At 45.2% G+C, this 27998-nt stretch overlaps 2 protein-coding genes across 6 annotated transcripts; one reads left to right on the top strand and one right to left on the bottom strand.

Annotated features, from left to right (window-relative positions):
- Nucleotides 1-29: 29 nt before the first annotated feature.
- Nucleotides 30-27126, top strand: LOC127608204 (ataxin-7). 5 transcript variants are annotated; one of them, XR_007964205.1, is made up of 14 exons: nucleotides 30-200; nucleotides 1147-1245; nucleotides 4747-4968; nucleotides 5153-5221; nucleotides 10645-10749; nucleotides 14312-14624; nucleotides 15074-15528; nucleotides 15687-15769; nucleotides 16799-17073; nucleotides 17185-17374; nucleotides 17495-17616; nucleotides 18264-19419; nucleotides 21005-21192; nucleotides 26907-27126. XR_007964205.1 is itself a non-coding variant. In XM_052077175.1 (14 exons), exons 3-14 carry the CDS (start codon nucleotides 4755-4757, stop codon nucleotides 21020-21022), a joined length of 2919 nt encoding a protein of 972 aa, XP_051933135.1. In that variant the 5' UTR covers nucleotides 30-200; nucleotides 1147-1245; nucleotides 4747-4754; the 3' UTR covers nucleotides 21023-24546. The 5 variants fall into 5 exon arrangements, 3 of the variants coding, with proteins under 3 accessions (XP_051933135.1, XP_051933133.1, XP_051933136.1); XR_007964204.1 differs by lacking the exon at nucleotides 26907-27126 and adding an exon at nucleotides 25522-25657; XM_052077175.1 differs by lacking the exon at nucleotides 26907-27126 and having other exon boundaries at nucleotides 15074-15317; nucleotides 15399-15528; nucleotides 21005-24546.
- psmd6 (proteasome 26S subunit, non-ATPase 6) lies at nucleotides 25260-27996 on the bottom strand. Its single transcript, XM_052077186.1, has 8 exons — nucleotides 27732-27996; nucleotides 27124-27329; nucleotides 26682-26827; nucleotides 26376-26595; nucleotides 26088-26196; nucleotides 25781-25949; nucleotides 25565-25642; nucleotides 25260-25476 (listed from the first exon to the last, which is right to left on the bottom strand). The coding sequence occupies exons 1-8, from the start codon at nucleotides 27874-27876 to the stop codon at nucleotides 25380-25382; spliced, it is 1170 nt and encodes a 389-aa protein (XP_051933146.1). The 5' UTR covers nucleotides 27877-27996; the 3' UTR covers nucleotides 25260-25379.
- Between the last annotated feature and the right edge of the window lie 2 nt (nucleotides 27997-27998).

A 27998-nucleotide genomic window follows, 5' to 3' on the forward strand; every position in this document is an offset into this window, starting at 1 on the left:
CGCTCGTCGAAGGCTCAGTGACGTCACATTCCCAGAATGCAGTCTGGTAAACAGACATGGAAGCACCTGGTGAAGACCTCCACAGAGGCTGAGCACTGCACTCGCTCTTTCTCGCCGTGTCCTGTCCCCTTCGCCCATTGCATCCAGTTGATTTCAATCGGCCTGGCGTTTGTTTACACTTACCGGCATCTGTAGGATTGGTAAGGGCAAACTTGCCGCGAGTCTGTAACGACTGCTTCTGACTTGTGCTGTACTGTCAGGCTGCTGGCAGCTTCCTCGCTAATGCTAGTCATGGCTGGCTGTAGGCTTTAGCTAGCAAGGCGACGTAGCCACCGAATGCTCCCTCATAGCATTTGAATTGAATTGAATACAACATTGAGCCGGACTGGGTGCAACCAGCTTTCGCTCCGCGGCTTCTGTCAGATATCCACATTACGTTTTCCACTTGCAGTAATGAACGTACCTTTTCGCACGTCAGTCTCACTTCACTCTCTTTCAAAATGATCAATGATCGCTGTTGATTTGGAGGTGGGAGCAAGGCTCCTCAAAACTTGTTCTCGTTTGGGACTGACGGCTAAAGTTACTTGACAATCACAGAAAGATGCTTATTTTTCTCTTCTTTAGTTTTTTTTTACATTCACTTTAGTTTTTTACTTTTGATTTCTTTATGCTTTGCATTGTACTCGCGCTGCGTTTTCGAGTCGCAATGCAGTCCACGTTAGGCTTGTCCTGTTTACATTGTAAAGGAGCGACGAGAGAATACAGTATTGTACGTTTTTATTCATATTTACTCTCAATATATGTTGCCAGTATCTATCTATCTATCTATCTATCTATCTATCTATCTATCTATCTATCTATCTATCTATCTATCTATCTATGATAAAAGTGAGTAAAAGTATACTAGTATCTGCTAGTGAAATGACAGCTCTAAAATGATCTTTTAAAAATACTGCTGAACACCATGTATTTTTTGTAACCAAATTATACAACATCTGGACAACTAAAATGTTAGAATGATTTTATAGAGGATGATCACTACTGCCTTCTGCTAAATAAGTAGCTATTATTTTTTTTAATAGACTGTTCAATGAATAATTCTACCTTCCTAACTAAACTCCCCTCAATGTGCATGTGTGTTTCTAGATTTCTTCTTCAGTGTGTGCGGCAGCCAGTGAGACCCCAAACTGATGTGGATCAGCTGACTGGGTTACAAATAAGTTACTTTTTTGCTTATTTGCCAAGGTAATATCTCAAATTTTTATGACCTATGTGCCATTCACGTGAATTAAAATTGCTAGGACTTGCTGCTTCATAATAATCTGTTGCAATTTTGTACCCGATAGACTCGTACATTGTCATAGTCAATCATTATTGTCATCTAGTTTACACCAAGTTAGTGTAATTTACACAGTATACTGTGTAACACTTGTCATTCAAACACACACATTTGACTTCATTATGATTATGTGCCTGACAGCTCAGTTTAAATGTGCAGCATACACGGCCAAAAAAAAAAAAACAAGTCACACCATAGTGCCACACGACGGTGTTGGTTAAATAAGACGATTGATTATCTTTAATTAGACAAATGATAGTAACACTTAATCACCGTGATGATGATCAGTATTGTTCGGGGGTATACTATTGATCTGTGTTTGCATTTTGAAGCACATTAACTGTACTGCACGCAATAACTGGCAGTTTCATTCAAAATTTTGCAAGTTGTTGTTGGCAACCTTTCCATTTCTACCCCCCCCCCGTCATCGCACGAAGATCACTGTAACTACTTATGCTTGCAGTCTTTATATCATCGATCTATTAGCCTACTACTGTGCTTACTGTGAGAACCCAGGCTTTTATTATTCCTAAACACACCACAAGAATGCGTGGAGCTTGATCCTGTGGCTTATGCCGTTCTCAAGTATTTGTTCCCGACATATTGGTTTCAGTTGCAACAGCTCACCAAAAAAAAATCCCTTCCTAGAATCCCCACCACAAGTGCATTACCACTATTTTATCATGTCAAATTAGGGAGAACGATCACACATTTTTGAATACTTTAATTTCTGCAAATTTATATACAGTGTGACAGTACCTCATTGCTCGTAGCCTGCAATACATTGTAAAGCAACAAGCAAAAGACGTATTCAGTGGTTATTTATTTCAGAGCTCTTGTCACGGCCGTGTCAAGGAAGAAAATACAGAAAGGAAGCCTTTTCATCACCTTCTCACATGCTAATTTGATTCCTTTTTTCCCCCTATTTCTGTGAGCATGTATACAGCTTTCTAACTGTCGAGAAATGAGTGAAAAGAGGTCATGAACCTGTATTAATTCCACAGCTATTTCTAAAGTATAATTTTTGGTTGTACTATCCGAGAAGGATGTTTTTTTTTTTGTTTTGTTTTTTTGAAAGAAAAGGAAGCGTTTCTTCAGAAGAGGAATCATTGCCTGTAAGTCAACTTGAACTTGTAAGGTGCAGTCGTCACGAGCGGTCTTGGCGAACGGCCCCCATACAGATTTTCTCTCAGCACATCAGGGAGTAACAAGTTGTAAGACATAATTTTTTTTTTCCAGAATGATCCTGCAAAGAGATGCTGTGTTGTAGTTAGCCCCCGGTTGCATCATGCCCCAGGGAAAAATGAATCGCTCCCTCAAATAGACTTCTCCGACAGAGAAAAGTGAACTCTAACTGACATCGCCTCAGTTCAAGTCACTGTTGGAAAGTTTAACCTCTCCGCATCTGTCGACTAAATATATTCTAAACATGTGAAACGACGTCTTTGTTCGTAATGCATCACTCTAATCTTCTCAGTGTCAGTAAACGTAAAGCAACTGACTGGCCTTTGAAATCAGGACGGTGCAAATGTTTTGAACATTACTCTGCCTATTCTTGTCAGGGAGGGTGAAAAGATCTGGCTTAATCTTGTTAGAGGTACTGAACCAAACCACTTTATATGCACAAACACCAAACCCTTCATTACTGAAAAATAAAAAACGGATTCAAGAAGTGTACCTTCAGTTTTGCCGGTGCGAGACGAGAGTTGCTCAACTTGTTGTGACAAATCATGCAGATAGAGATGCTGATTCCCATCACGTTCTGTGATGGATGTGAATCCATGTACCGGTACTACGTATTGGTCCGACCGTTTTCTTTTTTTTTTTGCTCGACATAGTTAACATGTATTAAAACATTCCCAAAAAAACAATCACACAACGTACTATCACGACAGTCACATGTTGACTACTGAGCGAACTAAATTTCCCACAGCACTGACTGGACAAGCAATATAATGTGATCATCTGCAGCCAGTGATGGCGAAGCGGCCGGGCCAGAACTAATTGACATGTTGAGTCAGGCGTGTCTTAACCTTCGTGGCAGGGGCTCTGTCGAACCCAAGAGATCGATTCACCGAACCCCTGGGGTTCAATCACACCCAAGTTAAGAACCACTGCTTTAAACGTTTCATAGTGAAAGTGAAAGCACTTTCAGTCTGGTTGAATATCAACATGTCCACAAAATTTTATTTATCCGAAGCACAGCAAATGTCTTCCACCTCCTTCTCATGGTTTATTTTCTTAAACGTGCATGTGCGAGCGGATATTCAAACATCACTCTGCATGAGTCGGCACCCTATTAGAGCTTAAATCAGCTGATCTGTAAGGTTTTTTTTTGTCTGCTACACTCACTCCAGTGGATAACTACCACCATTTACATTATAAACGATAAACATGTTTGATTAGTACACTTTGACCGGAGTGGGCATTTCGCCTTTGTAAATGAATACTACACCACATGCATTTTGCATTGCATTTTTATTGTTTAAAGGCCATTATTCTATCCTTAATGTCCATTTTTTGTTACAAATAATAAAATAAATAACACGTGCTCCCATCTCAAATATTATGCTCGTGAAGATTTGTTGGCATGAACTAATCATTTTGCAGTGGTCTTCACATTTTTAAAATTGTATTTATTTATTTTGCTCAAAGGTGAGCTTGTGCACAGAAAAGCAATGATGTGGCTTTGCTATCATGGAACTGGTGCAGGATCATCACATTCACTTTAGATGACGCCCGGGGGTCACCAAGATGGTGCCCATAAGCACATGAATAGCCCCCGGGTCTTGTCTAAAAATAACTCCTCTGTGATGAGACATTGTCATTTCCAAGGAATGTCGTTGAAGTGATTGTCGTTGAAGATATTTATAGAAGTTTTGCATATTGGCATGTGTTTCTAACCTTGTTGACGTGATTAGTATTTTCACATTGATGAATATAAATCGATTTATATTAAAAAACATAATTCAAAGTATTTTGAGCATTTTTTAATGCGTTTATCAACGTGATAGTTTTTCCACGCGTATCTTCCCACGCAGGTCTCGGGTTCAAAAAGATTGGCAAATGGTCACCCCATCGCCTGGGAAATGTTAACATTTGCCGCGATGTCAGCGTGACTCCTCAAAATTCAAATGCAATTGTCAAATTCTAGTTTTAATTCAAGAAACGACAATAATTACAACAACAACAATACGAATGCTTCAACAGGGGACAAGGAACAGAGTTAAGGCTGTCGGCTATCGTCGAGACTTAATTGTATTTTTCTGATCGCCTCCCCAGGGGCCACGCGCGTGTTTTAGGATTTGTTTATTTGGGGGAAACGCGCGATGCGAGACGACGCGGTCGCGAGCCACGAGGAAAGTCCTCTCCTGCGCCGAGTTGACTCTCGTGTCGTTACATTGTAGCGGAAAGAATGTCGGAAAGGGCCGAGGATGACGTCAGGGGGGAGCAGCGCCGAGCAGCCAGGCAGCAGCTGAAGCAGCAGCAGCAGCAGCCGATCCAGCGGGGAGAAGGCTCCACAGCAATGGCGACTGTTGCGGAGCGGAGATCCTTACCGAGTCCAGAAATAATGGTGGGACAGCCTTGGAGCAACTGGGTCGACGCCGCCAAACTCCACGGAAACGACGGTGAGTCCGCTCGCGTCCCGAATGTGTGCGCCGAAGCGAGGTGGAGCGCCCCAGCGTCGCCGGCGCTGGTGTGCTTATTTGTGGCCGTTCGCATGCAGTTGTCGGCGGAAGATGAAGAAACCATAGTGGGGAGCAACGTGCAACTATTTATTTGCCTCTGTGGCGGCTCGCCCCGTTTTCTCAGGTGCTGAATTGGAGGAAAGTTTCAAAGACTTGGGGAAAAATCGCGAAGCCATGCGTTTGTGCAGAGAAGGTGAGTCTATGTGTTGTTGTTTTTTCCTGTCCAGGGCTAAATGTGTACAGTACAGTATTTTGGTTCTAGGGGTTTGGACATAGACTCACAAGCCTATTAAAACCCTTCGTTCAAAAGTCCCTCTACAGCAGATCAAATGACCGGACAAGACTTTTATTTATGAAACATGTCTGTTATTTATGTGGTAGTTGACATCCGTCCCGAAAATAAGTTTGACTAGCTGTCATTGAGTATTTGCCCTAAAATGTATTAATAACAACACCCTAGAGTTGTCTTGTACATGTAAACTTTCGTGAAAGACTGCAGCATTATTTCTCTGACTCCAGGTCACCTCATCTTTCACATGACATTAAAACATGGAAAAAAGTGATTGATTAGACCTGCGATATCGTTTACCCAGCGGAAATATACAAATTTGCTTTTGTTTTGGGGTAGTCATCTTTTGATAAGTTACCATCACAATCTATGAACACACAATATCTTCTACATTTATATTTTATCCTGAATATTCAGGGATAAAAATGTACAGAAGGATCAGCTCGAGATGCAAATTTTATTTGATGTTTAGACCGATGATAACATATTTTCTTTGACATTGTATGACTACATCAGAGCATTCTTACGAGACGGATTGCCACTATCATTTCAGAAATGTGGGTGGCAGCAAATCGTTCATAAGGAAGTCACCTTTAATGAGCAAATAATAACTTGCTCACATTTAGTGTCCAAAGAACTAAGTAGCCAAGCAGTCAACGTCTGGTTGAGGTAAAACACAATGACAGTTAAAGCAAAGGTAACCAGATAGATAAATCTACCAGATAAATAGTCTGAAAGCAACACTCAACACCTAAAAAATCAATACATCATTGTTGTCTATTGGCGGTCCAGTGGTTAGCGCGTCGGGTTCAATTCTAGCTCCCGGCCTCCCTGCGTGGAGTTTGCATGCGTGGGTTTTCTCCGGGTACTCCGGTTTCCTCCCACATTGAAAAAAAATGCATGGCAGCCTGATTGAACACTCTAAATTGTCCTTCCTTGTGAGTGTGAGTGCGGATGGTTATTCGTCTCTGTGTGCCCTGCAATCGGGTGACAATCAGTTCAGGGTGTCACCCGCTTCCTGCCCGAAGACTGCTGGGATAGGCTCTAGTGCCCCCTGCGACCCTTGTGAGGATAAGCGGATTGTAAAATGGACGGAGGGATCGTTGTATATTAAGAAGGACATTTGTGTGATTTTTAAATGGTATTTTCCACACTTGCTTTAATCTATCTGCCTCAAAAACAATTAACAGAGAAATATAGTGCGGACAAGAAAATATGAACATTATGTTAATCTTAACTTTGTACACGTCTCAAGGCAGCTTGATGATTTCTGGATATGAAATGGTTGCAAAGCAAAAGTTATTTTTGTATTATTGTTTTATGGTTTTTCTTATTGTAAAGTGTCCTCTTGTGTCTTAAAAGGCACTTATAAATAAATTGTTATTATTATTATTATAGTCTGAAAAGTTGAAAAACAATATGCCAAGTAGTGAGCACAAATTTAGCGCAGAAGCTGAAGTCTGGGTTTGTTCCTAACATTCAAATACTCATGCTAGCAAACGAGCTAACATGCTGTAGTTAACAATTGCGTGTTAGCGTCGTCTTGGCGTCAGGGCCCTGTTTCACTGTGTTTACCCCTAAGCGGGCAGGGGGGGCGGGGAGGAAGCCACAACAGACTTTATGACCACATGTAATGTAATAAAATGCTCATAACTTTTGATCCGCAAGCTCTTTGGACGATAATAAGGACATCTAAATACTGATTAAGTCCACATTATCCTTTAATGTTTAGATTCCCCCTGAATTCGTCATAAACACGTAACAGTTTCACACACTTCATGTGTGAAACATGGGGGGGGGGCTGTGCTTTTGTTTGTTTTTTTTTTTTTTTTTTTTTTTTGTTTCTTGTCGACTTTTTTGCACCATTAAAATATATATATATTTACATACATCTGTACATTGCATCTGCCGTCTGTGGGATTGGCCCTGCTTACCAGACACCTAATTGACATTTTGCACCGAATGAAACCAGTCGGCTATACTGATTAGGGTGATAGCTCACCGTGTCCCTCGATCATTGTTAATTTAACAGTGAAAAGTCATGTTTCAATGAGAACTGTGAGTGCCGAGTTTTATTGAGTCGGAACAATTTCAGTTGCCATCCCGACTATTGCCTTGCAGTTCAGTTCAATTGCCACGATCGGGCCTTAACAGTTGTAGTTTTATGTTTGTGCCTTTCAGATTCTCAAACTTATCTTATGTATTATTTTGTCATGACGACTTTTTGCCTCTGTTCAAGGACACTCTTGGCCCAGCACATTTATGACTTGAACTTGTTTTGTTCTGCTACAGCATTGTTATTGAGACTCTTTGCTGATCGAAATTAAGTTGAATCATTCTGGTTTTTCCAAGATGAGAACCTTATAGTGTTCCGCCCGTCCTGCTCCACTGTCAGGCCCGCAGCTCATGAAGGATCGCTGCGATGTGCATACGTGTCATAAATCGGAAGCAAGCGCTTACAAGGATAAAAAGTTGCACACCTTTTCTTGCTCTGTCTTCGATGAGCGAGTGCCATAATGGTACAGTTAAACGGTCGCTCAGCTCATCTCATTTTGGCGAATGCTGATGATGTCATCAGCCCGTGTCAAGTACCGTTTTCTTTCGTCTCGCTTGTGAGCTAAATGGTTAATTGCCGGGCTCTTTGTCATGGCACTCATCTGGGGTTGTCCTTTCACAGGTCAACAATGTAGCCAGAGCAGAAGACCGTTGCACGATTCAAGTAGTAGCACACCGACAAGTGCCTACGGATGCCGCGTTACTGCGTTTAATACTGTACTCTACGTTACATTCCGCACGCAACTGAGAAGAGGGCGCTTTGAGTAAATCTAGGAAGGATTTTTATTGCCTCTGCCTGTCCTATAGAGCTCGTGAGAGAGGCCAGTCAAAATCCACGATTGGTGGATCTCTCGCCACGCAGCTATGAAAACACGTGTGTGTCTTATGGCGGGATCCTTTAGAGACTGTCTTTGGGTTGATCGATTCTCGCTGTGTGTCTCGATTGAATTATATGTGTGTGTGTGTGTGTGTGTGTGTGTGTGTGAAGGTTTTACAAGTGGCTCTCCCACTCTGCCATGACTCATGCCAGATTCCTGCTGTGGTGTAACCACTGCCATGCTATAGGACATCTGATTCATACGCAGACGGTGGTTTATTTTTTTCCCCCACTCCCAAATGCACAGCAAATAATGTCTTTGTATATTACATATTGAGTGTTGGTGTCCCAGAGCTGTGTCACTTAGAGGTGGAGATTCATCCAGTGTTTGCCGCTCGGAGGCAGCCACCTCGATCATTCATCACCGCCGTGGATGAGGATCCTCAAATGAACTGGACTCTCATTCTCTCCCGATTTTTTTTGCTGCTCACAATCTCGCTTTACTCTTCCTTGAGCGCAGATCCTGTGCTCGCGCTCTCCTTGTCTTGCCGAGGACCGCTTCTGCTCTGTTTCAGTCCCCATCTAGCATGTTCGTTGTTTTTTTTTTTTTTTTTGTGGCTCTGCTCTCACCTCCGTTTCCTTGAGGACTGCCTTTCTCTCTGCATCCTTGTTTCACTCGGTGTGATTTAAGGAGACGTGTACAGAGTTCATTTGACCGTAAGCCTTTTCAAGCTAGCTAGCTAGCTATTTGTTTATTCATTTAAATAGAACAGTCAGTATGTACGTTGTCGATGAGACGTGCAAGCAGATCTAGAAAACATTTGTGGAGCACTCTTAAGTGAGCATCTCTCGCTGTTTTGGCTAAACACTTTTATTTAACCTTCCCGTAGATTTCCTGAAGAAGAAAAAAATATTCAATGAATGCATGCATTGTTTCATTGGGATGTCATAATAGAGAGTGAATAATTATCCACCCAATATTGTCAACAAAATGCTGCCTCGAAATTGTTTCAGTTGCGATAACAAATCGCAATTGGCCCGACCGTTTATTTGACAAGTTGCTTTGAGCAGTTAAATTAGTGAATAAGCTGCTGGGGGCAGATGGACTCGCAGGCTTGTGACTTACCAACAAACCAGTAAACGGGCCCCCTTCGCGTGGCATTTATTGCCTATTCGTAGAAGCTAGTCTCTCGGTCGCACACGCCAGCAGCATGATTTTCTATTCACCCTCTGTATATGTCATTTAGACGCCTCTTGTCAGAGTTGGAAAGTCATTGGCTTTTTTTTTTTTTTTCTGGAGCCACTACAAAAGTCTCTCGGTGAAGGGGACATTGGGCTACCAGTAAGTGTATTCACACAATTCACACGCTCAAAGTAGGCTCAGGTGTGTCAATTGAGCCACAAATGAATGCCACTCAGCACCCTGAGAGGCAGCCCACCACAGAGGCCTTGTTACATGGCCATCGAGTAATGGTCCTCATCCCTTCCAGACGCCCGTCGATGAGGTTTCGAGGGCCCTTGACAGCCTTCCAGCGATACAGATTGGAGAGGGGCTCCGCTCTTGCATTCTCTCCCTTTGCTTAAATCACCATAGCACCACCCCCCACCACCCCCTACAAGCAATCTCTTCATTAACCTCCACAAATTAGTAGGTTTTTTTTTTGAACCAGCGATTTGATAATCACCGATTCACTACTTTTGCTTGTCTTCGAAAAACACTACATTGTCTTCAAACGTCGCATCCAGTCCGGGGTGGAATCGTGTTTTGAAAAACACGCAAGTCAATAAAGTTGTCGACTACGGTAATCTTTTGTTTTTGGGAGCTCAAACCCCCTACACGCCCTTGGAAAAAAAAAATGCCACCACTGATGAACACTTCTCCAGCGCTTCATAAAGTTGCCAGGGTTTGCCCCCCCCCCCAAAAAAAAATGCAAAGCAAAGATCCGTTTGAATTGGAGACATAATAAAAGGAATTGTAATGACAAAACAAGCTGGCATCCCCCCCCCCCCCCCCCCGAGAGACACAATTGGAAACTGAATTCCAGTACAAAGCGCTCAGTCATAAAAAAAATTGGTTGACTCAATGGAAATTTGATTTGCCAGCAGGTGACCTTTGGATCACTACTTTGGCCTCTTCTTATCAGCATGAATGAAGCCACGTGTGAGATAGCCATCCGTATTTTTATTTGCAGGGTTTACTCGTCAGTTTGCTTTGAATCTAATTTTTGTTTTTTCCGTCTTGTATGCCTGTGAACATACTTGCTGTATTTAGCGATACACGTATTCGCGTGTCATTACGCAGGCTACGAATGCAACGTTATGCCCTGCTAATCAATCCTTCCCCTTCTATTTTCCTTTGGAGGGGGTCTTCTCATTTTTAATCTGCGAGCGCGGATGATAAGCGCTTGCTTCTCCACGACTTATCCCCTGACATTGACATTTCCCCTGTGCGTAGATATGCCGATATTTGGCCAGTATCCTGCGCAAGACGACTTCTACCTGGTGATGTGCAGCCACTGTAGTCAAGTAATCAAGCCCCAAGCCTTCCAAGCACATTACGGTAAGCTTGACCGACAAATATTCTGTCAACGGCAACACTTTTTTATCCCCCTTTTATTTTCCGACACAATCTTCAGGTAGACACTTTGGGCGTTTTTTTTTTTTCGCATCCGGCAGTGATGTTTTATTCAAAAGGAATGCGAGACGGCGACAATGAATTAGGCAAGAATGAAATAGTCTGCTTTTGCGTGCCGCTGCTGCCAGAGCATCGCTGGTGGGGACGTTTCTCACAGCGGTACGGTTTGTGGTGTCCCCCCCGGCCCCCTTTTCCTCACACCATGTCCCCAACCACTTTGCCTCCTTAACGCAGAAACCTGAGAGCAGGCACCACCAACTTTGATTTATTTACTTAACGCTCTGTCGCGTGTGCGTGCGTACGTGCCTGCATGTGTATCCAGATCCCTTGTTAATATTTGATAACGGTTCTCGTTTCTACACCGCTCCATTTTTTTTTTCTCCAAGTTTATTATTCTATAACTGGTGTATGTTTCAAGCGCTTTGTCTGTTTGAGAGTTACCAATGATGATTACAGATGATCTAGAACAGGGGTGCCCAAACTTTTTGGATCGAAGATCTACTTTTTGATCAACTAACCTTACGGGATCTACCCTTACCGGCGCGCGCACGCACACACACACACAAATTTAAGATTTACCTGCTTTATTTTATTTTTAAATTTTTTTTTTTTTGTGTGAAAATGAGACTGATTAGTGTGCAGTGTATATTAACACAAAAAATATATTAAGAACATGTACAAAGACACACAAATGATTGTTTGTTTTTTTTCTTCTTGACACTCCTCGGATCTACTTGGGACCTGTCTTAGATCTACCGGTAGATCAGGATCTACTTAATGGGCACCCCTGATTTAGAAGATGAGATACTTGTGATGGGTTGAGCACATTTAAAAAAAAAAAAAAAACGTGCAGTATACTACGGAGACAATGTAGCACATTTTATGAATTACTTTGAAGTGGTAAAGCAGTAAGTAAAAGCGCATTTAGTGAGAGGACAAACAAGCCGGCGAACGGTGGTGGTTTTGCTCGAATCTTGGTAAAACCTTGGCTGGCGCCGCGTGGTGAAGAGCGCCTCAATATTTTCGGGTGTTTAAGCTTCTTGATGGCGGCCGAGCAAGAAGTCACTTGGGTTGCGCAAGCTCGGGTTTCCATGGCATTGCAAAGAACACTTTGCATGCTCTTGAACCCCGATTGCAAGCGAATGCCCCCTTATTTAGTTCTTTACTTTGCTACCGACTTCCATACGTGTTTGACAGACCGGCAATTGTATGACAGAAATAGTGCATTTCTTTTTGCTGTTCCCAAAACTTAAGGATTCCCCAGTTAGCACCGAGCCAACAACATTTTGACGTTGGGGAAAAAAGGACAACCGCTACTCCTGTTTCTAGGAGTGGGGGCAGTAGGGGGGTTATGTTTTTCTATCAGTATTTGCGATTGTGTGTGGGTTGTGGGGGGGGGGGCGTTCCCTGGGAAGTTGGTGCGCTGTGACTGGGCTCGAACAAGGCGACAGAGAGAACGGGTTGGGGGCAGGGCGGGTGATGGAGAGTAGGAGCGGAAGAAAGCCGTTATTCGGCCCTTGCAAAGTAGGTGGATCGCTTTGCACTGAATGTGACACTTGTTCTTGATATTGTGATGTTATTTATTTATTTTCCTTTACTTCTTGGCAAAACAACAATATGTCCATGACGGCTGCGTACAAGTTTCGTGTTGCCGCTTTGTGGCACGGGTCTGCGGGTAGTTTTTTCTTCCAATGAGCCATACAAAAAAAAAGGGCTTGTTTGTTGTGTCTTAAGGGGCGAGATTGCTGTCTGTTTCTACCACACATCATGGCTTTGAGGGTTTTTATTTGTTCAATGAGCCGACTCAAATGGAGGGGTGTGGAGGGGGGGGGGGGGGTTCCAAACTGTTCTCCAAATGTTGGAAGTTTGGAGTCAAAGAATCCGGATTGATAGAGAGCAGAGAAAATGTGTTTGCAACAAAGCCCCGTGTCGGATTTTAATCGCTCGCTACGTGATTAGGAGTCGTGGCGTAAGACACTACAAATGTTATTTCTCCAAAAACCGAGGTTAAAGGTCATATTACAGTTTCAATCACCAGCAGCCAGCCTTGACCGTTGCATTTGAATGCGTGTGCATGTGCCTTCATTCCGATTCCCAGCTCTTCTATCGATTGAGCACGGCGTACATATACTCGGGGCCTGGTTTTTGTAACCTGCCTTTTGGACGTGTACAATAGAGACGCAAAATCAGCTCGGGCCATTTAATAAATCGCAACATGCTTATATTATATATATTATATAATAATTCGTCAATTTGCATAGACCTCCCGCACATGCACCGATTTAGTCATTAATTGGCTCTGCATTTTTCATTTCATTTTCTTGTGACTACATTAGAATTTTTTTTTTTTTGCCATTCTGTGCTGTGATGCTGGTCAACAGGTTTGTTTGGATTAGAACAATCTAATCTTGCTACGGAAAATAATGTAGCATGTAAACAATCTGTTCCACATTTATACTTTTGCCATAAAAAGAGGCGACTGCACAGCCCATTTCTAAGTTACATTTGAATCTTTTTAACTCCTCTGTAAGTGTAAAAATAAAAATGAAGACATTTTCAATCTCAAAATGTGAAGACAATAATAAAAAAAAGGCCCAAAGCCTGGGTGACATTTTCGCAGATGCACATCTCAGCGTGGCAGACAATTATTTTAGTATCGTATATCAGACGACAATAAACCTTTTTAAAATCATTTTCAACAGTAGGTTCAGATTTTTGTTTTCGTTCTCTCTGTCTCGCTCTTTCTGAGTTCTGCCATTGACGAGTTGGTAATACCCTCAGTATTTTCGTTCTCTTTGGCAGTGCCTTTCATCATGTTGTTCTGAGAAGCTCCGGCATGAAAATGAAGCTCTTGACCTATCGCTTGTTTCTATTTTAAGGCTGAGTTTGCATGGATCACAAACGCGGCTTCGTATTGTCAGTGCGGGCTTTTTTTTTTCCCCCTTTTTTTCTTTTTTATATCCGTCCGATAACGGCCTGCCTTTCTCCTTGGCTGTGGAAAGATGAGCGTTCAATCAAAGCTGTAGAGCATCGTCACGCGTCGGGACAAATCTGCGACACCGCGCACCCGTTAGTGCTCGTTATTTCTTGATTTATTCCAACTGAAATCACGCAGAGTTCTGAAAGGATGTTTCATTCATGTCTTTCCTGTATTTCGCAGCTCTGCTCTCTGTATTCTCTTCCAAGTGCCCCCTTTTTATGATTTTTTTTGGGTACAGTTTCGTGTTTATAGCCATCCACTCCTTTTTTTTTTTTTTTAGTTGGCTTGCGCTCACGAGGGTCACGGGTAATTCCCGCCATTCCGGCTGACTTTGGGAGAGGGTTGTTGTACGCCAGTCCCGGGACAGCTACAAACAAGCAACCGTTCATTCTTACGTTGACCCTTTTTAATTTAGTCTTCAATCAACCAGAACTGCATTTCCGAAGTACTCAAAAGGTTCCGATTAAAATGGATCGTTTACCAGACTGCTTTGTGCTGTTTATCCAGAGAGAAGACATAATTCTGCCATCAAGTCAGCATCCACCTCGCCCTTCACTTTGTCGGGAAGGAACAGGACCGGTGCCAGCAGTGGTCTCGGACCTGGACTTGCCTCAGGGTCTCTCGCCGGAGTGACGAGCGGAGGGATTGTTAGCCGAACCGCTACCGCTGGATCTAACTTCTCTTCCTCCGCAACGTCGTCATCGTCCTCCTCCTCTTCCTCCGCCAATCCCAAACTACTCAAACCAGCCAAAGACAAGGTGTCGGGCATCCAGCGAAGACCTCCCTTTGCCCCGTTTAGGATGCTGCAGCCGGACAAGATGTAAGTTTGAGAAACACCTGGTTGGGGTGCGGTGCGAAGGTTGCGGCAATATTATCTTGGTCATAGCTGTACTTGACATGCTGTTCAATGTGTGACATTGCTGATAAGAAATAAGTGCATTAAGTGACTTTAAGATGCAAACATCATTTTTAAAAAACCAAAAAAAAGCTTACGTTGAATTGACTCCTCTCTCAATCGAGATGAAATACATTACGTGACATGAAATCATTCGTTTCGTTTTAATCGTGTTACTTGTGTGCGGGAGCAGTCCAATGCAATTCCTACTTCCTGTCTACCTGACACGATGTTCTGCTCTGATTATTCCTCTCGTCTCGGCCTTCTTTACAGCTCGTCGTAACTGTGTTGTCGCGGGCACGTCCCATGGAACGCCACCCTCATGTTTATGAATAACGAATCATGAAATGTGTTATTTTTTTTTGTCCTTCCAGCTCCTCCCACACGTGCACATTTGTCTCGTCTCATGCGTTTCTCACCGGCTCGATGTTTCTAACGCTCAGCTTCCTCCTTGCGGCCCTCTTCATTTCTGTCACCTTCTCTTGCAGCCTCACCCCGGCTGTCAAGGTGGAGAAGATGCACCTGAATCCGGACTCGTCAGCTAAGCTGGTGCAGGTCCCCTCTGCTCCCGCCACCACCTCATCCTCCTCCTTCTCTACATCCTCCTCTAGCACCACTGTGAGCTCCACCACTACCACCATCACCACCTCCTCATCCTCAGCCCTTAAACCAGGCCTTAACTGTCCCTCCATACCAAAGCCTCCCTTACTGGCCCCGGGTCAGATCCCCAACGGCAAAGGCCACCTGTCAATTCTCTCGGACAAGAAGCAGGACAGCAGCAACAGCAGCGGTGCCAGTAGCAGGCGCCACCTGAACAAGAAAGTCACAGGTCAGCTGGGAGAAGGGATACAGCCTTTGTAGATAGGCTGGCCTCGTGTATGATTTATTTTAATTTTTTTTAACCTGAAAATGTCACCATCATTTTTTTTTCTCCTCCACTATGTACATCATTTATTGTTTTCACCGCTCCTCCTCTTCCCCCTTCAGAGCGTGAGTTCAATCCAGACATTCACTGCGGCGTCGTGGATGTGACGGCTCGGAAAACCTGCACAAGATCCCTAACATGCAAGGTGACTGCTTTCACTTGAATGTGCCGTTTGGTTGGTGTGTCATTTCACATCCGTTTGTTAATATTCACGTGATCACTTGGACAAAAACAAAACATTTTTAAACAGCGATGCAGTCGTCCGATAGTTTTGACAAATAACTCGTATCTGCAGTCATTCACAAAAGTCTTTAAACCGCAGTTTATATTCTAGATTTTGGTGGTACAAAAAGAACCCGTGATAGGCGAAATCTGTGAAGTCGTGAACTTTATTTTTTAGTTATTATACAGTTATTATACAATAATGAAATATGTATACAATGAAACCAAAGACCAAAACCTGTTTTCAGACCCAACTATTACCAAAAAAAAAAAACTATCATAGTTTTTAGAAATACTGTAAAATAATATTTTTAATACAATACAATACAATACAATACATGCTGATTTATATAGCGCTTTCACAACAGCGGCAGCTGTAACAAAGCGCTTTACAAAACAGTTAACATAAAGTAAAATAATAAACACAACACATAACATAAAACACGGACAGTCGCGCAGTCCTAACCACTTTTCCGTCACGCTTTGTTGTTTGAATAGTCAGTACGAGGTTGGACAGGTTGTCGTCCAACAGCCAATCAGGATGCGGGACACAATTCACTGTATTAAAAAAAAGCATTAAATAACTGCACTAAAAAAAAATCTGTGAAACAGCAAAGCCGCGGAAAGTGAACCGCGTTATAGCTGTATTGAAAAATGACGTCCAGTGCCAAATGGAAAAATTACAATTTAGCAGATGCCCGATATTTTCCCCAGCGCCGCCGCCCCTGTTGTGGACTGAAATTGACGTCAAGGTGTCAGGCTCACATTGTGAATGTCACACCTGGCTCCGGTCACACGACGTTTGTTGCCGAAAACGTGCCGACCGAGCGACTTACTCCGTATTCCGAGAACACAATATTCACGCGCCGGCTAGCCTAACCGCATTAATCCTCACACCTAAAGCTGGTTATTTTCTCAAACGAGATATCTGCCCTTTGTTTTGCCACATCAGACACATTCCGTGAACCAGCGGCGGGCAGTGCCAGGGCGGAGGAAGCACTTTGACTTATTGCTGGCAGAGCACAAGAACAGAACAAAGGAGCGGGAGAGAGAGCTCCACCAAACCCATTCCCAACAGCCTCCCCCTCTCAGGGACCCGCACCCCTCCCTCCATCTTCCCACTTCTTACGATGTCCATACGGTGGCTCATGGCAACGGCCCCGCCCCAGAGGCCACCAAGATTCTGCCATCCAACAAACCCAAATTTCTCAGCCCTGTTCTTCCACGGTCAGTGATGCTATGATGTTGTATGGATTTTGTTCATTTTGATTCGGTGTCGCTAAACAGATGACTGTCAACCCCAAGCAAGACGACGTTCGGGTGCTCTCTGTCCAACAGATTAAACAACATACACGGGCCCGGTACCCCAGCGGACCCTGCAATAGTCCACGAGTCACCGCACCATCCCCAAAGTACTCCCGAAGGGTTTTCTCGAGCCTCCAGCGATGAGGGCGAGAATGAGGAGCGTGAGGAGAACGCTGAGAAAATGCACTGTCACTATTCAGGTTTTCACCCTCGACCGGTAGCTGTAAGTGTTTTTTTTTTTTCCCCCTGTAACACTTTCCATTTTATTCAATGCATCATTTTCAACTGAGCAAATCTTGGCCACTGTTTGTACCGAGAAATTAATGACAACTCTTGTTTTCAGTACTGTAATTTTGGAAGTCGACTGTTTGGGAGAGGCTGTTACTCCTTCGACAGGCGATGGGACAGAATGCGATACGTCCTCGCCGCAATGATGGACAAGCACGTCAACTCTCAGATGTGGAAGTAAGTAGCCTGACGTGATGTGGCTGATAATCTGCCGCCTGTCGTAAATTGTGCTAAAACAAACTTGAGCTTCATTGGTTACAGACCCGAACGAACGGCTTTTAAAGTCTGTAGTACAACCAACAGACTTGATGCCTAAGAGTTCAAATCAAGATGCGCAATCGTGTCTCCTCAGCTGTGCCGCTCATTCAAATCATGTTAAAATGACACATCAAGTAAACATGTCACGACAAAAGAGACGGCGTCGGTTCAAAGCGTCGGTCTTGCAACATCGGAGACGCGATGGTTTTGAGAAATCTGAATTGTCGTCACCTGCAAATCCCACAAAATGCCTTTCGGTAAATGAATGAATGGATTGGCTCATTGTGGTCACATGATCACAACTTCTGTAATTACTGCGTGTACGCAGTCTGTGATGGGCGCTCTGTGGGAGAAAAGAATTGCTTGATAGTTCACAATCCACTGCTGGTCTGCATATTGACTCGGTCCGGACCGCCCCCCCCCCAGCCCCCCCAACCACCATTTGAAGCGACCCGATTTAGCGGCCGTCTATCTGAAACTCCCAATTTTTGCTCACAGCACTCCACAGCCGCAATAACAGCCATAACTTGATTTGCGGAGCAAACTTTGTGGTTCCTCTGTTTTAGGAAAATCCCCTTGGCCTTGGAGAACAGCGCTTCCTTTGCACCTCCCCATAGGACAAGCACAAACTCCCCCAGTAGCACCCCGTCGTCAGGCTTCCTGTGCCCCCCCGCCAGCATGCCCCAGACGCCCTATAGCCAATCCTTTGAAGGCAAGCCCGCGCTCTCCTATGGGACCACCTTAAACGCCCGCAGCTCTCCGCAAGGAGGGCCCGAGCACCCGGCCTACGGCACCACGCAGGCCCGACAAGTGTCTTCGTCGCCGCAGATGCCTTCAGCCCACTTGTCTTCGTCCACCTCCCCTTTAGCTCCTTCACTCGCCTCGGGCCGGGCGCCGAAGTCCCGTCCCTCCGGCAGCGGCGGCGGCGGCGGAGCGACCAAGTCATTGTCCGTCAGGCCCAAGGAGATCTCCGCTGGCTCCTCCGCACCCGTCACCCCCACCTCAGTCGGCGTGGCCAGTAACAGTAGCAGCACCAGCTTCAGCTCGGGAAAGAAGAGGAAGAACAGCTCTATCCTCTCGTCGTCCCATAGCTCCTCAGAACCCGCGAATGCTACCTATTCTCCCTCGCCCTCTTTCAAGAAGAACTGCGCAAACGTCGGCAGCTCAGGGAGCACCTACCACCACCACCACCACCACCACCACGGCGGCTCACTCGGTTCCTCGTCCTCTTCGCTATCTTCCTCCCACAGCGGCGTCCACAGCGTGGGCCTCAACTGCGGCCCCAGCGTGCGCACCAACTCTCTCAGCCTCAAGGCCGAGCTTTCCGCGGGGTCGGTAGGCGGCTCCTCGGGCCCGCCGGCGCGAGGCCCCCCTTCCGGCAGCCCCGCCGAGTCCATCAAGCGGATGAGCGTGGTGATGAACAGCAGCGACTCCACCCTCTCCCTGGGGCCTTTCGTCCACCACCAGCCCTCCGCCGACCACCACGCCGCCTTCGGCCACCACTCCTCAGACGGCCGCCTGGAAGGCAAGAAGCGGAAAAGCTCCCCTGCCTCCGGCGGCATAAATAGTGGCGTCGGGGGAGGCGGACTCGGGCCGGGTGGGGGTCCTGGACCCGGTCGACCCAAGGTGCCCAAGTCGCCTGCCATCAACAATATCCACGGCAAGCACGGGCGGAACGTTCCAGGGACGCCGGGGCTACCGAACAACTCTCATTTACATCAGGTGGGTTGTCGACCAGTCGGGCGCAGAAACTAAGAATGTGCAAAGGTGTTTTGGTAACGTAAAGCTATATTTCATACGTACACTTAAAATAGGGACGCTTTTTCCAATTTTTTGCTTCACTAATTTCTTAAATCGGTGTTTCCTGGCTCGGTTAGAATTGGTATTTAAACGGTCGTCTGGGTCACGCTAGTCACATTTTGACAACGTGAGACAACGTCTCACGTCGTAACAATTGATGAACAGCAACTCAGCATCGCGAGGCCACTCGGCTTGGAGCTGTTTCCCAAGCCGGGTGGAGATATGCGGGCGCAGAGCAGGGGGGCTATGTGGAAATATTTTCAGTCATTTCGTAAGCCTATTAGCAAAATGCTAAACGTGCGGTGGGCTCCCGCTTGTTTCCCCAGGGAGACAATAACCTTTGGCGCAGCTCAAGTGTCTTGTTCAAGCTCAGATGACTGATAAAAAAGCTGAGATCGTTGATTTGTCTATTGTGATTTTTTTCCTGACATTTAAAGTCAATGACTATGTAAAGCAGGCATGTCCAAAGTCCGGCCCGCGGGCCAAATCCGGCCCGCGGTCGAATTTCATCCGGCCCTCGGCCCCTGTCATAAAATCAGTGCCGTCTGGCCCGCAGGTTGGGCACAATGGAACACGTGTTGCATTGACTGAGGTCTCGTAGACTGGGGAGTGATGTTTCATAGAGTACTGCTTCCCTCTAGTGGCTAAATGAGTAATAGCATTCACTAAATGGGTAATAGCATTTAGACACTAGGGGGCATCACTCACGAGTTAACAAGACATCACTCCGTGTTTATATTGACTGATATGTCATATTTCAAATTCCTGTTTCAAATGAACCAAAAGAAATTCTTAAGATTGTTGAAATTAAAATAAAAATGGAAATGTGAAACAGACTGGCTTACTAAAATTTGTTGAACAATATTGTTGTTCAATGTAAAGAATGTCAGCCAAGGTCGGCCCCCCGACATTTTACCACATAAAATCTGGCCCCCTTGGCAAAAAGTTTGGACACCCCTGATGTAAAGGATACTTATTCAAGATTTTTTTTTTTGTGGTCAGAGTTATACATTTTAAGAAACGGCCTCATTTGTCATTTTCAGGGCAGCCTTGTTTATTTTTGTTTAACAGGAATCAAAGAAAAGAAGACAATGCCTGAGGATGAAATTAAAATGAAGGGGACTGATTTCATAGTCAGTTGTGTTATGTTCTACTTGAGGAAAATTATCAGCATGTGTGAGTCGGGCTACTCGTTGTATGACCAAAAGGTTCAGGGAACGCAAGCCGAAAGCATTTCGGAAATCAAACGGGTGAATTTTGCCTTTGGGAGCATCAAGTTGTGCAGAAAGTCGTGAAACGCCGCCAAATTGGACCTGTGCAGTCAAAACGTTTCATTGAAATTCATCTGGAAAGTTTCGAGTGTAGCTTTGGTTCATCCAATAATCTTTACCCAAAAGCCGATTAGCCCTCATTTTTTGTGAGTATACGTCACGCTCAGAAGGAGTCGAATGATATTTCAGCCGGGTCAAAAGATGCGCTGACACCTTGTCTCCCCCCCCCCATACAGCCAAAGGCCCGTCCCTGACAGTGGTGTCAGCCCGCCGAGTGTGTGGATGCGGCCCGATGACGGGGAATCGTCCGGAGCACCCCGCTCTGGACTGTAAGAGGCCTTCTCAAACGAAAACCCACAATACTCTCAGTTTCCCGCAATCCTCAGGTTGGAGATGATCTGGACTGCCCGGTCAAGTGAAAAAGGTCCGTACTCTTTCTCCCAAAGCCATGTCTGTTGGAGGGGGGGGGGGGGGGGGCGATAGGGACAAGGGGTGCTCGGTGGCGACACGTCCACTTGCGGACCTCCGCTCGCGTGGCCTTGTCCCGGGTATTCCGAAAGGTCTTCCAGAGACGCTCTCGGCGCGGGAGGAAGGAGAGACGACAGCCATGAGTCTCCAGGGTGCACTTTGGTTCCGGTTAAGGGCTGCTCTGAGCTCTGCGGCCGCGAGCTGTCATGACGCTGAGCAAGTGGGGAGACGACTAGCCGATCTCTTCCTTGTGCGTGCGTGTTTGAGCCTTTTGAGCATTTATTCAATGTCCTACGAATGCGTTGAACTGTCCCCATGTCCTCATACGCTTTTTGTCCTCACCGGTGAGACAATTCAGCACAGGAGCAAGAACGTCTGCCGTCTCTGCGTGACATTTCTGCATGCGAGTCGAGCAAAATATTCTAGTCGTGAGGCAAAACTGCACTCGTTGACATCTGCGCACTACTACGACTACCACTCGAGAAGCGTGAGTCGTTAACGATTTGAATTTTGTCATGTCCCTAGGACCGAATTTTCCACACTAAAAGGTGCACCGGATTATGAGGCGCGCTTTCAATGTATGGCCTGTTTCGTAATTATTTTCATATATCGGACGCACCGCATTATAAGACGCAGTCTACAATGCATCCACTAGATGGAGCCATGCTCGAGGAAATGCCAACAGAACGATCAGATGTCAGTAAAACGTATTTAATAAAGCAGCGACACGTTCAACAACCAACAGCAAGTTATAACATTGACCCGTCAACGATTAACTCTCTCTTGCCGCTGCTCTATTTCCGTGTTCAACTGCGCTGTGAGCTTTTCAGGAAATGGAAGGCTTTTAGGTGCGCCTTTTTAGTAATAATAATAATAATAATACATTTTATTTATAAGCGCCTTTCAAGACACCCAAGGACACTTTGCGGAAAATCCGGCAGTACGAAACCTAATCATTTTGCCACGCTCGTCCTTTCCACTAATGTATGACAGTTTGGAACACTCATTCAATGGCTCCAGCGCAGTCGTGCATGTTATCAGTACCGTTGGTGACCTTATAAAATGTTCGTAGTCAACATTTAACTTCACCGGCGGTACTTGTCGCGTACAGATCTCAGATGTCCTCGCTAGGAGTCGCGGAACGACGTGTTGTTCATCCGTGTGGCCGAACCGCTATGATTGGTGACGTGAAGAACTTCTACTCGTCAACCTCTCGCACCTTCGTAGAACTAGTGCGCGGATGTCAGCGCAGTTTTTGCATCTTGACAAAAAGGTAGTGGACGAGAGAACCGGATCACGGCGGTCCACGCACTTTTCCGGCATTTTGTAATTCGATAAAAGAAAACCTTTGGCGATGATTCTTTGAGCCGATTTGGAATCTGAAAATGTCGGAGCTGGAAATGACAACGCGACATGTCAAATACGTAGTGCGCCAGCTTTCGGAATGCTAACGCACAGCGAGCCGCCTCCGATTAAAAATTTTCTGTCGACCGGTGTCACTATTGAGGACAAAGCGCATACAAGTCAGTGGATAAATCCTCAAACGGCTTTCCATGTGTGTGAAAAAACGATGAGCGCGTGTTGAAGAGGCTTTTCCTCATATCAGATTCTGCTCGACTACTGGAATTTGCGATTTGATTTTTAGCCACCCGGCGCCTGATCTCAGAAACCTTGCAAAGAGAGCTGGAGAGGCGGCAAACGCGCCCGCTCCACCTTCACGCGATCACCTTAATCGTTTTTCGTGCTTCTTCAAGTCGGACTTGCCCGGCTCATTTTGAAAAGGGGCCGGTCGGGATGACCCTTGTGTCCGTGTTTTTATTTTAGTGCCCCGCAGAATTATGCAAGTGTGACCTTATTCCACTTTTTCTTACGAGCTTTTACACTGTACCACAAAGAGTCTTCGTCGATGTGCCCGAGGACGGTTGCGCTTTCAAATTGGGGGAAACGGGGTCACCCGGCTCGCCCCGTCTTTTGTCCGATGGGACGCATTTGAAGCGAATTTCAGAATCTTGTCCATGTGCAGAATGCTCGCCATAGTAGGGCCGCTTCCCAACTGTGAACAAAACTCAACTTCTCGCTGCACAGGCAACGCTTGTGTTGAGAACGAGGCTCGCCCAAAGCGGTTGAAGGCGCGTGTGGATGTCAAGAATCGGTGCAAAATCTTTTCTCAAAGTATCACAATTACTGTGGGAGATCCACAACTGCCTGTGGACTGATGTGGGTTGTTTTGGGGGGGTTGTTGTTTTTTTTTTGCTCCCCTCCTCCCTTCTGTCTTGCATAGGGAATCAGGTATGGTACGTCTTAACTGGAGCAGACTTTTATGCACGTCAACGGTCTTCTGTGGCTGTTTTGTCCCTCGTCCCAGGATGTTGAGTTGTGGCACATGTCTCGGCCGATGTTGGGTGTGAAGCGTCAGTTGTACCTTGAATTCCCCCCCCCCCCTCGAGCCAAAAATGGAGTCTTAAATCAGGCGGTACTTCCCAGTCTCGGTGGGACGTTTGCTTCTTTTTGAGCAGTTTCAAGATGGCTTTGCGGCGTGAGATTCATGCAGATGGCTTCACACAAGGACATATTTCAAAACGTTTGGCAGCACCAGTTGATATCTGGAAACCTCCACTGATGTCAGTCAAGAGTGGAAAGTGGAGTTTTATTAAACACCTTTAGTTTGCCCTGCCCCCACCACTCCTATGTAGTTAAAGAACTACCCCTATTTGGGGGAAACAAATATTTTGTTAACAAATTGTACATAAATCAAATGTGTATTTTTGCACAGGCTTTTTTTTTCTTTTTTTTGTACGTGCAGGAATTTTTGGGTACCATTTTGAAGAGTCGTTATTTATTTAGGAGGCGCAGAAGAGAAGCCGGAATTTGATTATTTAAAGTGTTTCACTGCCAAGTCTATATAATGCAATACGTGGAGATATATATATAAATATTTACAGTATGTATAGAAGCCTCTCATGAATCACGGACTGAGGGTCCCCGAAGGGACAAAGGTGAAGTGTTTTCCCACTGTAGCATGCGTCTGTTGGACAGCGAATACCTTTATTCACTTTTCAAGGTCTCAAATCACACGTGCTTTTACAACACAAATTTTGTTGCCTCTGAATCAAACACGACTAATGTACCCGTGTGGCCCAATCAGCCTGTGACCGTCTCGTGCGCCGCGGGCTTTGTCTCAATGGACCCGCCAGTCATACACTTGACCTTAAACATGTTTCTTGGTTGTTGTTTTAGAAGGCTGAAGGGACGAATCTATTTTTTTTTTGGATAGTCATTGCCAAACAAGTAATTTGAATCACAGCTTTTTTCAAAGAAATATCCAATTAAGAAAGTGCCTGAATTTGTTTCACCCTAACTGTTGGAGGACAGTGTTGTCGGGTTATTTTAGTTACCTTACTTGAATGTTCAAAGTGTTTAAATCTGCCTATGAACCCCAAGTGTGGTTTAAAAAAAAAATTGAGCTTGCCAGCTGCCCAATATCAAACCGTAGTAATGTGTGTGTGTGTGTTCAGTGAGACTGACAAAATGCTAACATTTCCTGTCATCATCGTGCGCTCGCGCGTGTGTGTGGCTGCAGCCTCTGGCTGACTGGGTGTCGAGCACCACAACATTCAATCTGGTCATTTGTTTACCGTTAAACTCCACTGACATCTCAACTGAAGTTTCAACAAGGTGGAAACATGAGGATTTTTTTTTTTTACTAGAACCGTAGACTTGGAATGTGAACGCAAGAGTACAGCTAATGTCTGGGGGTTGAGACCACCCTTCATACGACAAAAAGCTTGTAGTTTTTTCGGGGGATGGGGGGGGGGGTGCACATCAAATCATTTTCAGCTAGACTTTGTGTATTGGCTGCTATGTAATTCATGAACAAAACATAGGTTAGAAGTAATATTTAAAGAAAAAAAAAGATTGTATAGTATATTTGTTTTGTAACAAGTTCTGTAAATAAAATAATTTATACTATTTATACAAATCAATGTCTCTTGCCTCTTCCCTGTAAATTCCAAAACACCCACGTCAACAGCTCAAACATTTTATTATGTACACAAACGAATTTGTCAAACAAAGCACGGGTTGTAAGAAAAGCAACGCTGAGCGATCCACCTCGCCGACCTGACAAAACGCGGCCACCGTGTTTTACATGTTGATAACTCGTGACAATTTCTGGACTCTGTTTAGCAGCAGGTCACCCTTCTTGATGGTCTCCTGGTACTGCCAGTTTTTACTATCGGGTCTGGTGGAAGAATAACAAATGGCAATGATTTCCTTCTTCTTTTAGTTACGGGCCAGCAATACTGCAGTCTGATGAACGGTGACCTTACCTGTTGGTTTCCACAATCTCATTCACTTTATCAATTTTGCAGTGGAGACGGCCAGCGGCGATGAATCGGGACAGCTCCCTTGAGGTACAAGACGAGCGGGTTAATGGAGCCGTGTTCGCTTACATACATGTTCTCAGGCCAGTACCGGACATAAATACAATACTTGACCGAGATGAGACCTAGTTGGGGGAAACCTGCTGAACACAGATCACTCACTGGTCGATGAACTCCGTGCTGACGCCAAAGGCCTCGGCCATGTAGCCCAGTGTGAGTGAGCGGTACGACTCCAGCAACTGGCTGTAGGCCTGGATCCGCATCTCCCTCACGTAGTAGCGGTAGTGTGGGGCGAAGAGCCAGTCCTTCTTCATCTCCTGCTCCACGGTTGCTATGGGAAGGGTAAAGAAAGACAACAGAGGTGAGCTTCAATGACACAGATTTTCACTATTGGCGGAAGGGCTCGGTCTCATGATGGACCGCCGTGAAACTCTCTGATCATGCGACGGGCAAGGTGAATCGTCCTCACCGAGAGATTGAAAGAAGACCGAGTAGCGGCACTCGTAGAGGGAAAACAAATACTGGCGAACAGCCGGCAGACTGTGCAGCACTTCCAGGATCTCTGCTCCTTTTATGACCTGAAAAACAAAACGCGTTGTTGTCATGCAGCCAGCGCCGTAATGGACATTACTGAGGCTTTGATGCCTTCATTAATAGAAAACGCTGCCATGGATTATTTATTTAGAAATGCGGACCGCTAAAAAAAAACTCTCGGCAGCTTGTTTGCGAGCGCACGCGTGGGCTTTTTTTTAAATACCCTTTCACGAAGGTCGGGACGCTTGAGGGCAATCATGCACACGTAGACTGTATAGGTGACAAAAGTCTTGTAGTCCATGAGCTCGTACGACGTGAAGGTGGAAACGGTGTCGAGGAAGAGCTCGGCGGCTTGCTTGAAATCCCTGATGGCAACGCAGTACAGACCCTGGTAGACCTTCAGTCGATTCCTCCTATCCCAGTCTCCGCCCTCTTCAATGAGGCTGCGGGAAAGACAGGGTGACGCGTAAGGGCGGTCCGTGCCTCGTACCGTACAAAGATACGGCTTGGCGCTTCTGACCGGCATTACCTTTTGGCCTTCTCGGAGTTGCGCGTGATGAGGTCACTGTCCATGTAGAAGAGGCCGATCCTCAACAGGTAGAAGACGATGTCTAGTCTGTGACCCAGAGCCACTGTTTTGTCATAGGTCTTTCTGAATGCTGTTAAGGCCCCCTCCTGTGGACACGCATGGCAATAGCATATTTCTTGAAGTGGATCAGTGGAACTAAAGCAACATTTTCAATTAGAATCACAGAACGGGGATAAGATGTTCAAACTCATACGGCCTGCTAGTCATTCTCTTCTCTTCACAAGGTAAGCACTGCTTTCTCAACCCATAAAACAAAAACATTACAAGTTCTTTGAAATGTAATTATTAGTATGTAAACAGTTCTTGTGTTAGACCTCTGTCTGTTGTAGCCAAAGTCGTGAGCAGTGACCGGATACTCTGACGACGTATATGAACAAGTTACCTTATCGCCGATCCTGATCAGATATTCAGCTTTGGCCATCATAGCATCCCTGATCTCACTCTCCCCGAGGTTCTTCTCTGCATCCTCCAGCAGGTCGTCGTGGCGCTTTAACTCCTCTTCGTTTGCCTTCTTCATCTTGCTCAGCAGGTCACCGTCTAGTTGCCACTTGAGCTCCTTACATAAGGTTTCATAGTAGGGGGCCATGTCTAGAGCACAGACATAAATTAGAAGAGCGGTAAAAGCACTATGCACCAAAAGTGGATGAACTTTGCATAAGTGAACATGTGTCTGTCACTAAACTTTTTAATGCACGTTTGCCCAAATATTCAAACCTATGTGTTTTTATTAGTATAGTTCATCAAAATCTGATACCGCTTTGTTGGTCAAGCACAAAATATGACCCGTCAATCTGATTAAATTGACAAAGTATTTGCTATATTTATGACGACCCATGCTGAGGATGATGGAGGTTCGTTTCCGTGAATAAGCCGGCAACTTGATAGCACATAGGTTTCATGAACGAGCTCCCTCATATGAATTCTTTTACGATTAGTCATTTTGTGGGGCGACTCTAACCGTTAAGATAAAGCAGTCATATGCTAACTCACTGTTAGCTTTGACAGCGTCCATGAGCTCCGTCTTCACTTTAGCATCTTGTCGGTGACCGTCCATTGTGAGCAAAAATTTGAGCTGTGCTATCCTCAGGTCAGGGTTCTTGGGCAGGCCCTCTTCCTCCAGATTCTCGAGCGGCATGTTTTGTCGAAAGTATAGACGCGAGGACGATCAAGAAAGGCTGAGCGAAATTGTTGAATATGGGCTAATCAACGATGACTACGGCAAACTGCGTAGTGTTGTTTCCGCCTGAGCGTCACTCG

This window comes from Hippocampus zosterae, chromosome 9 (assembly GCF_025434085.1).
Source record: "Hippocampus zosterae strain Florida chromosome 9, ASM2543408v3, whole genome shotgun sequence".
NCBI classification, from domain to species: Eukaryota; Metazoa; Chordata; class Actinopteri; order Syngnathiformes; family Syngnathidae; genus Hippocampus; species Hippocampus zosterae.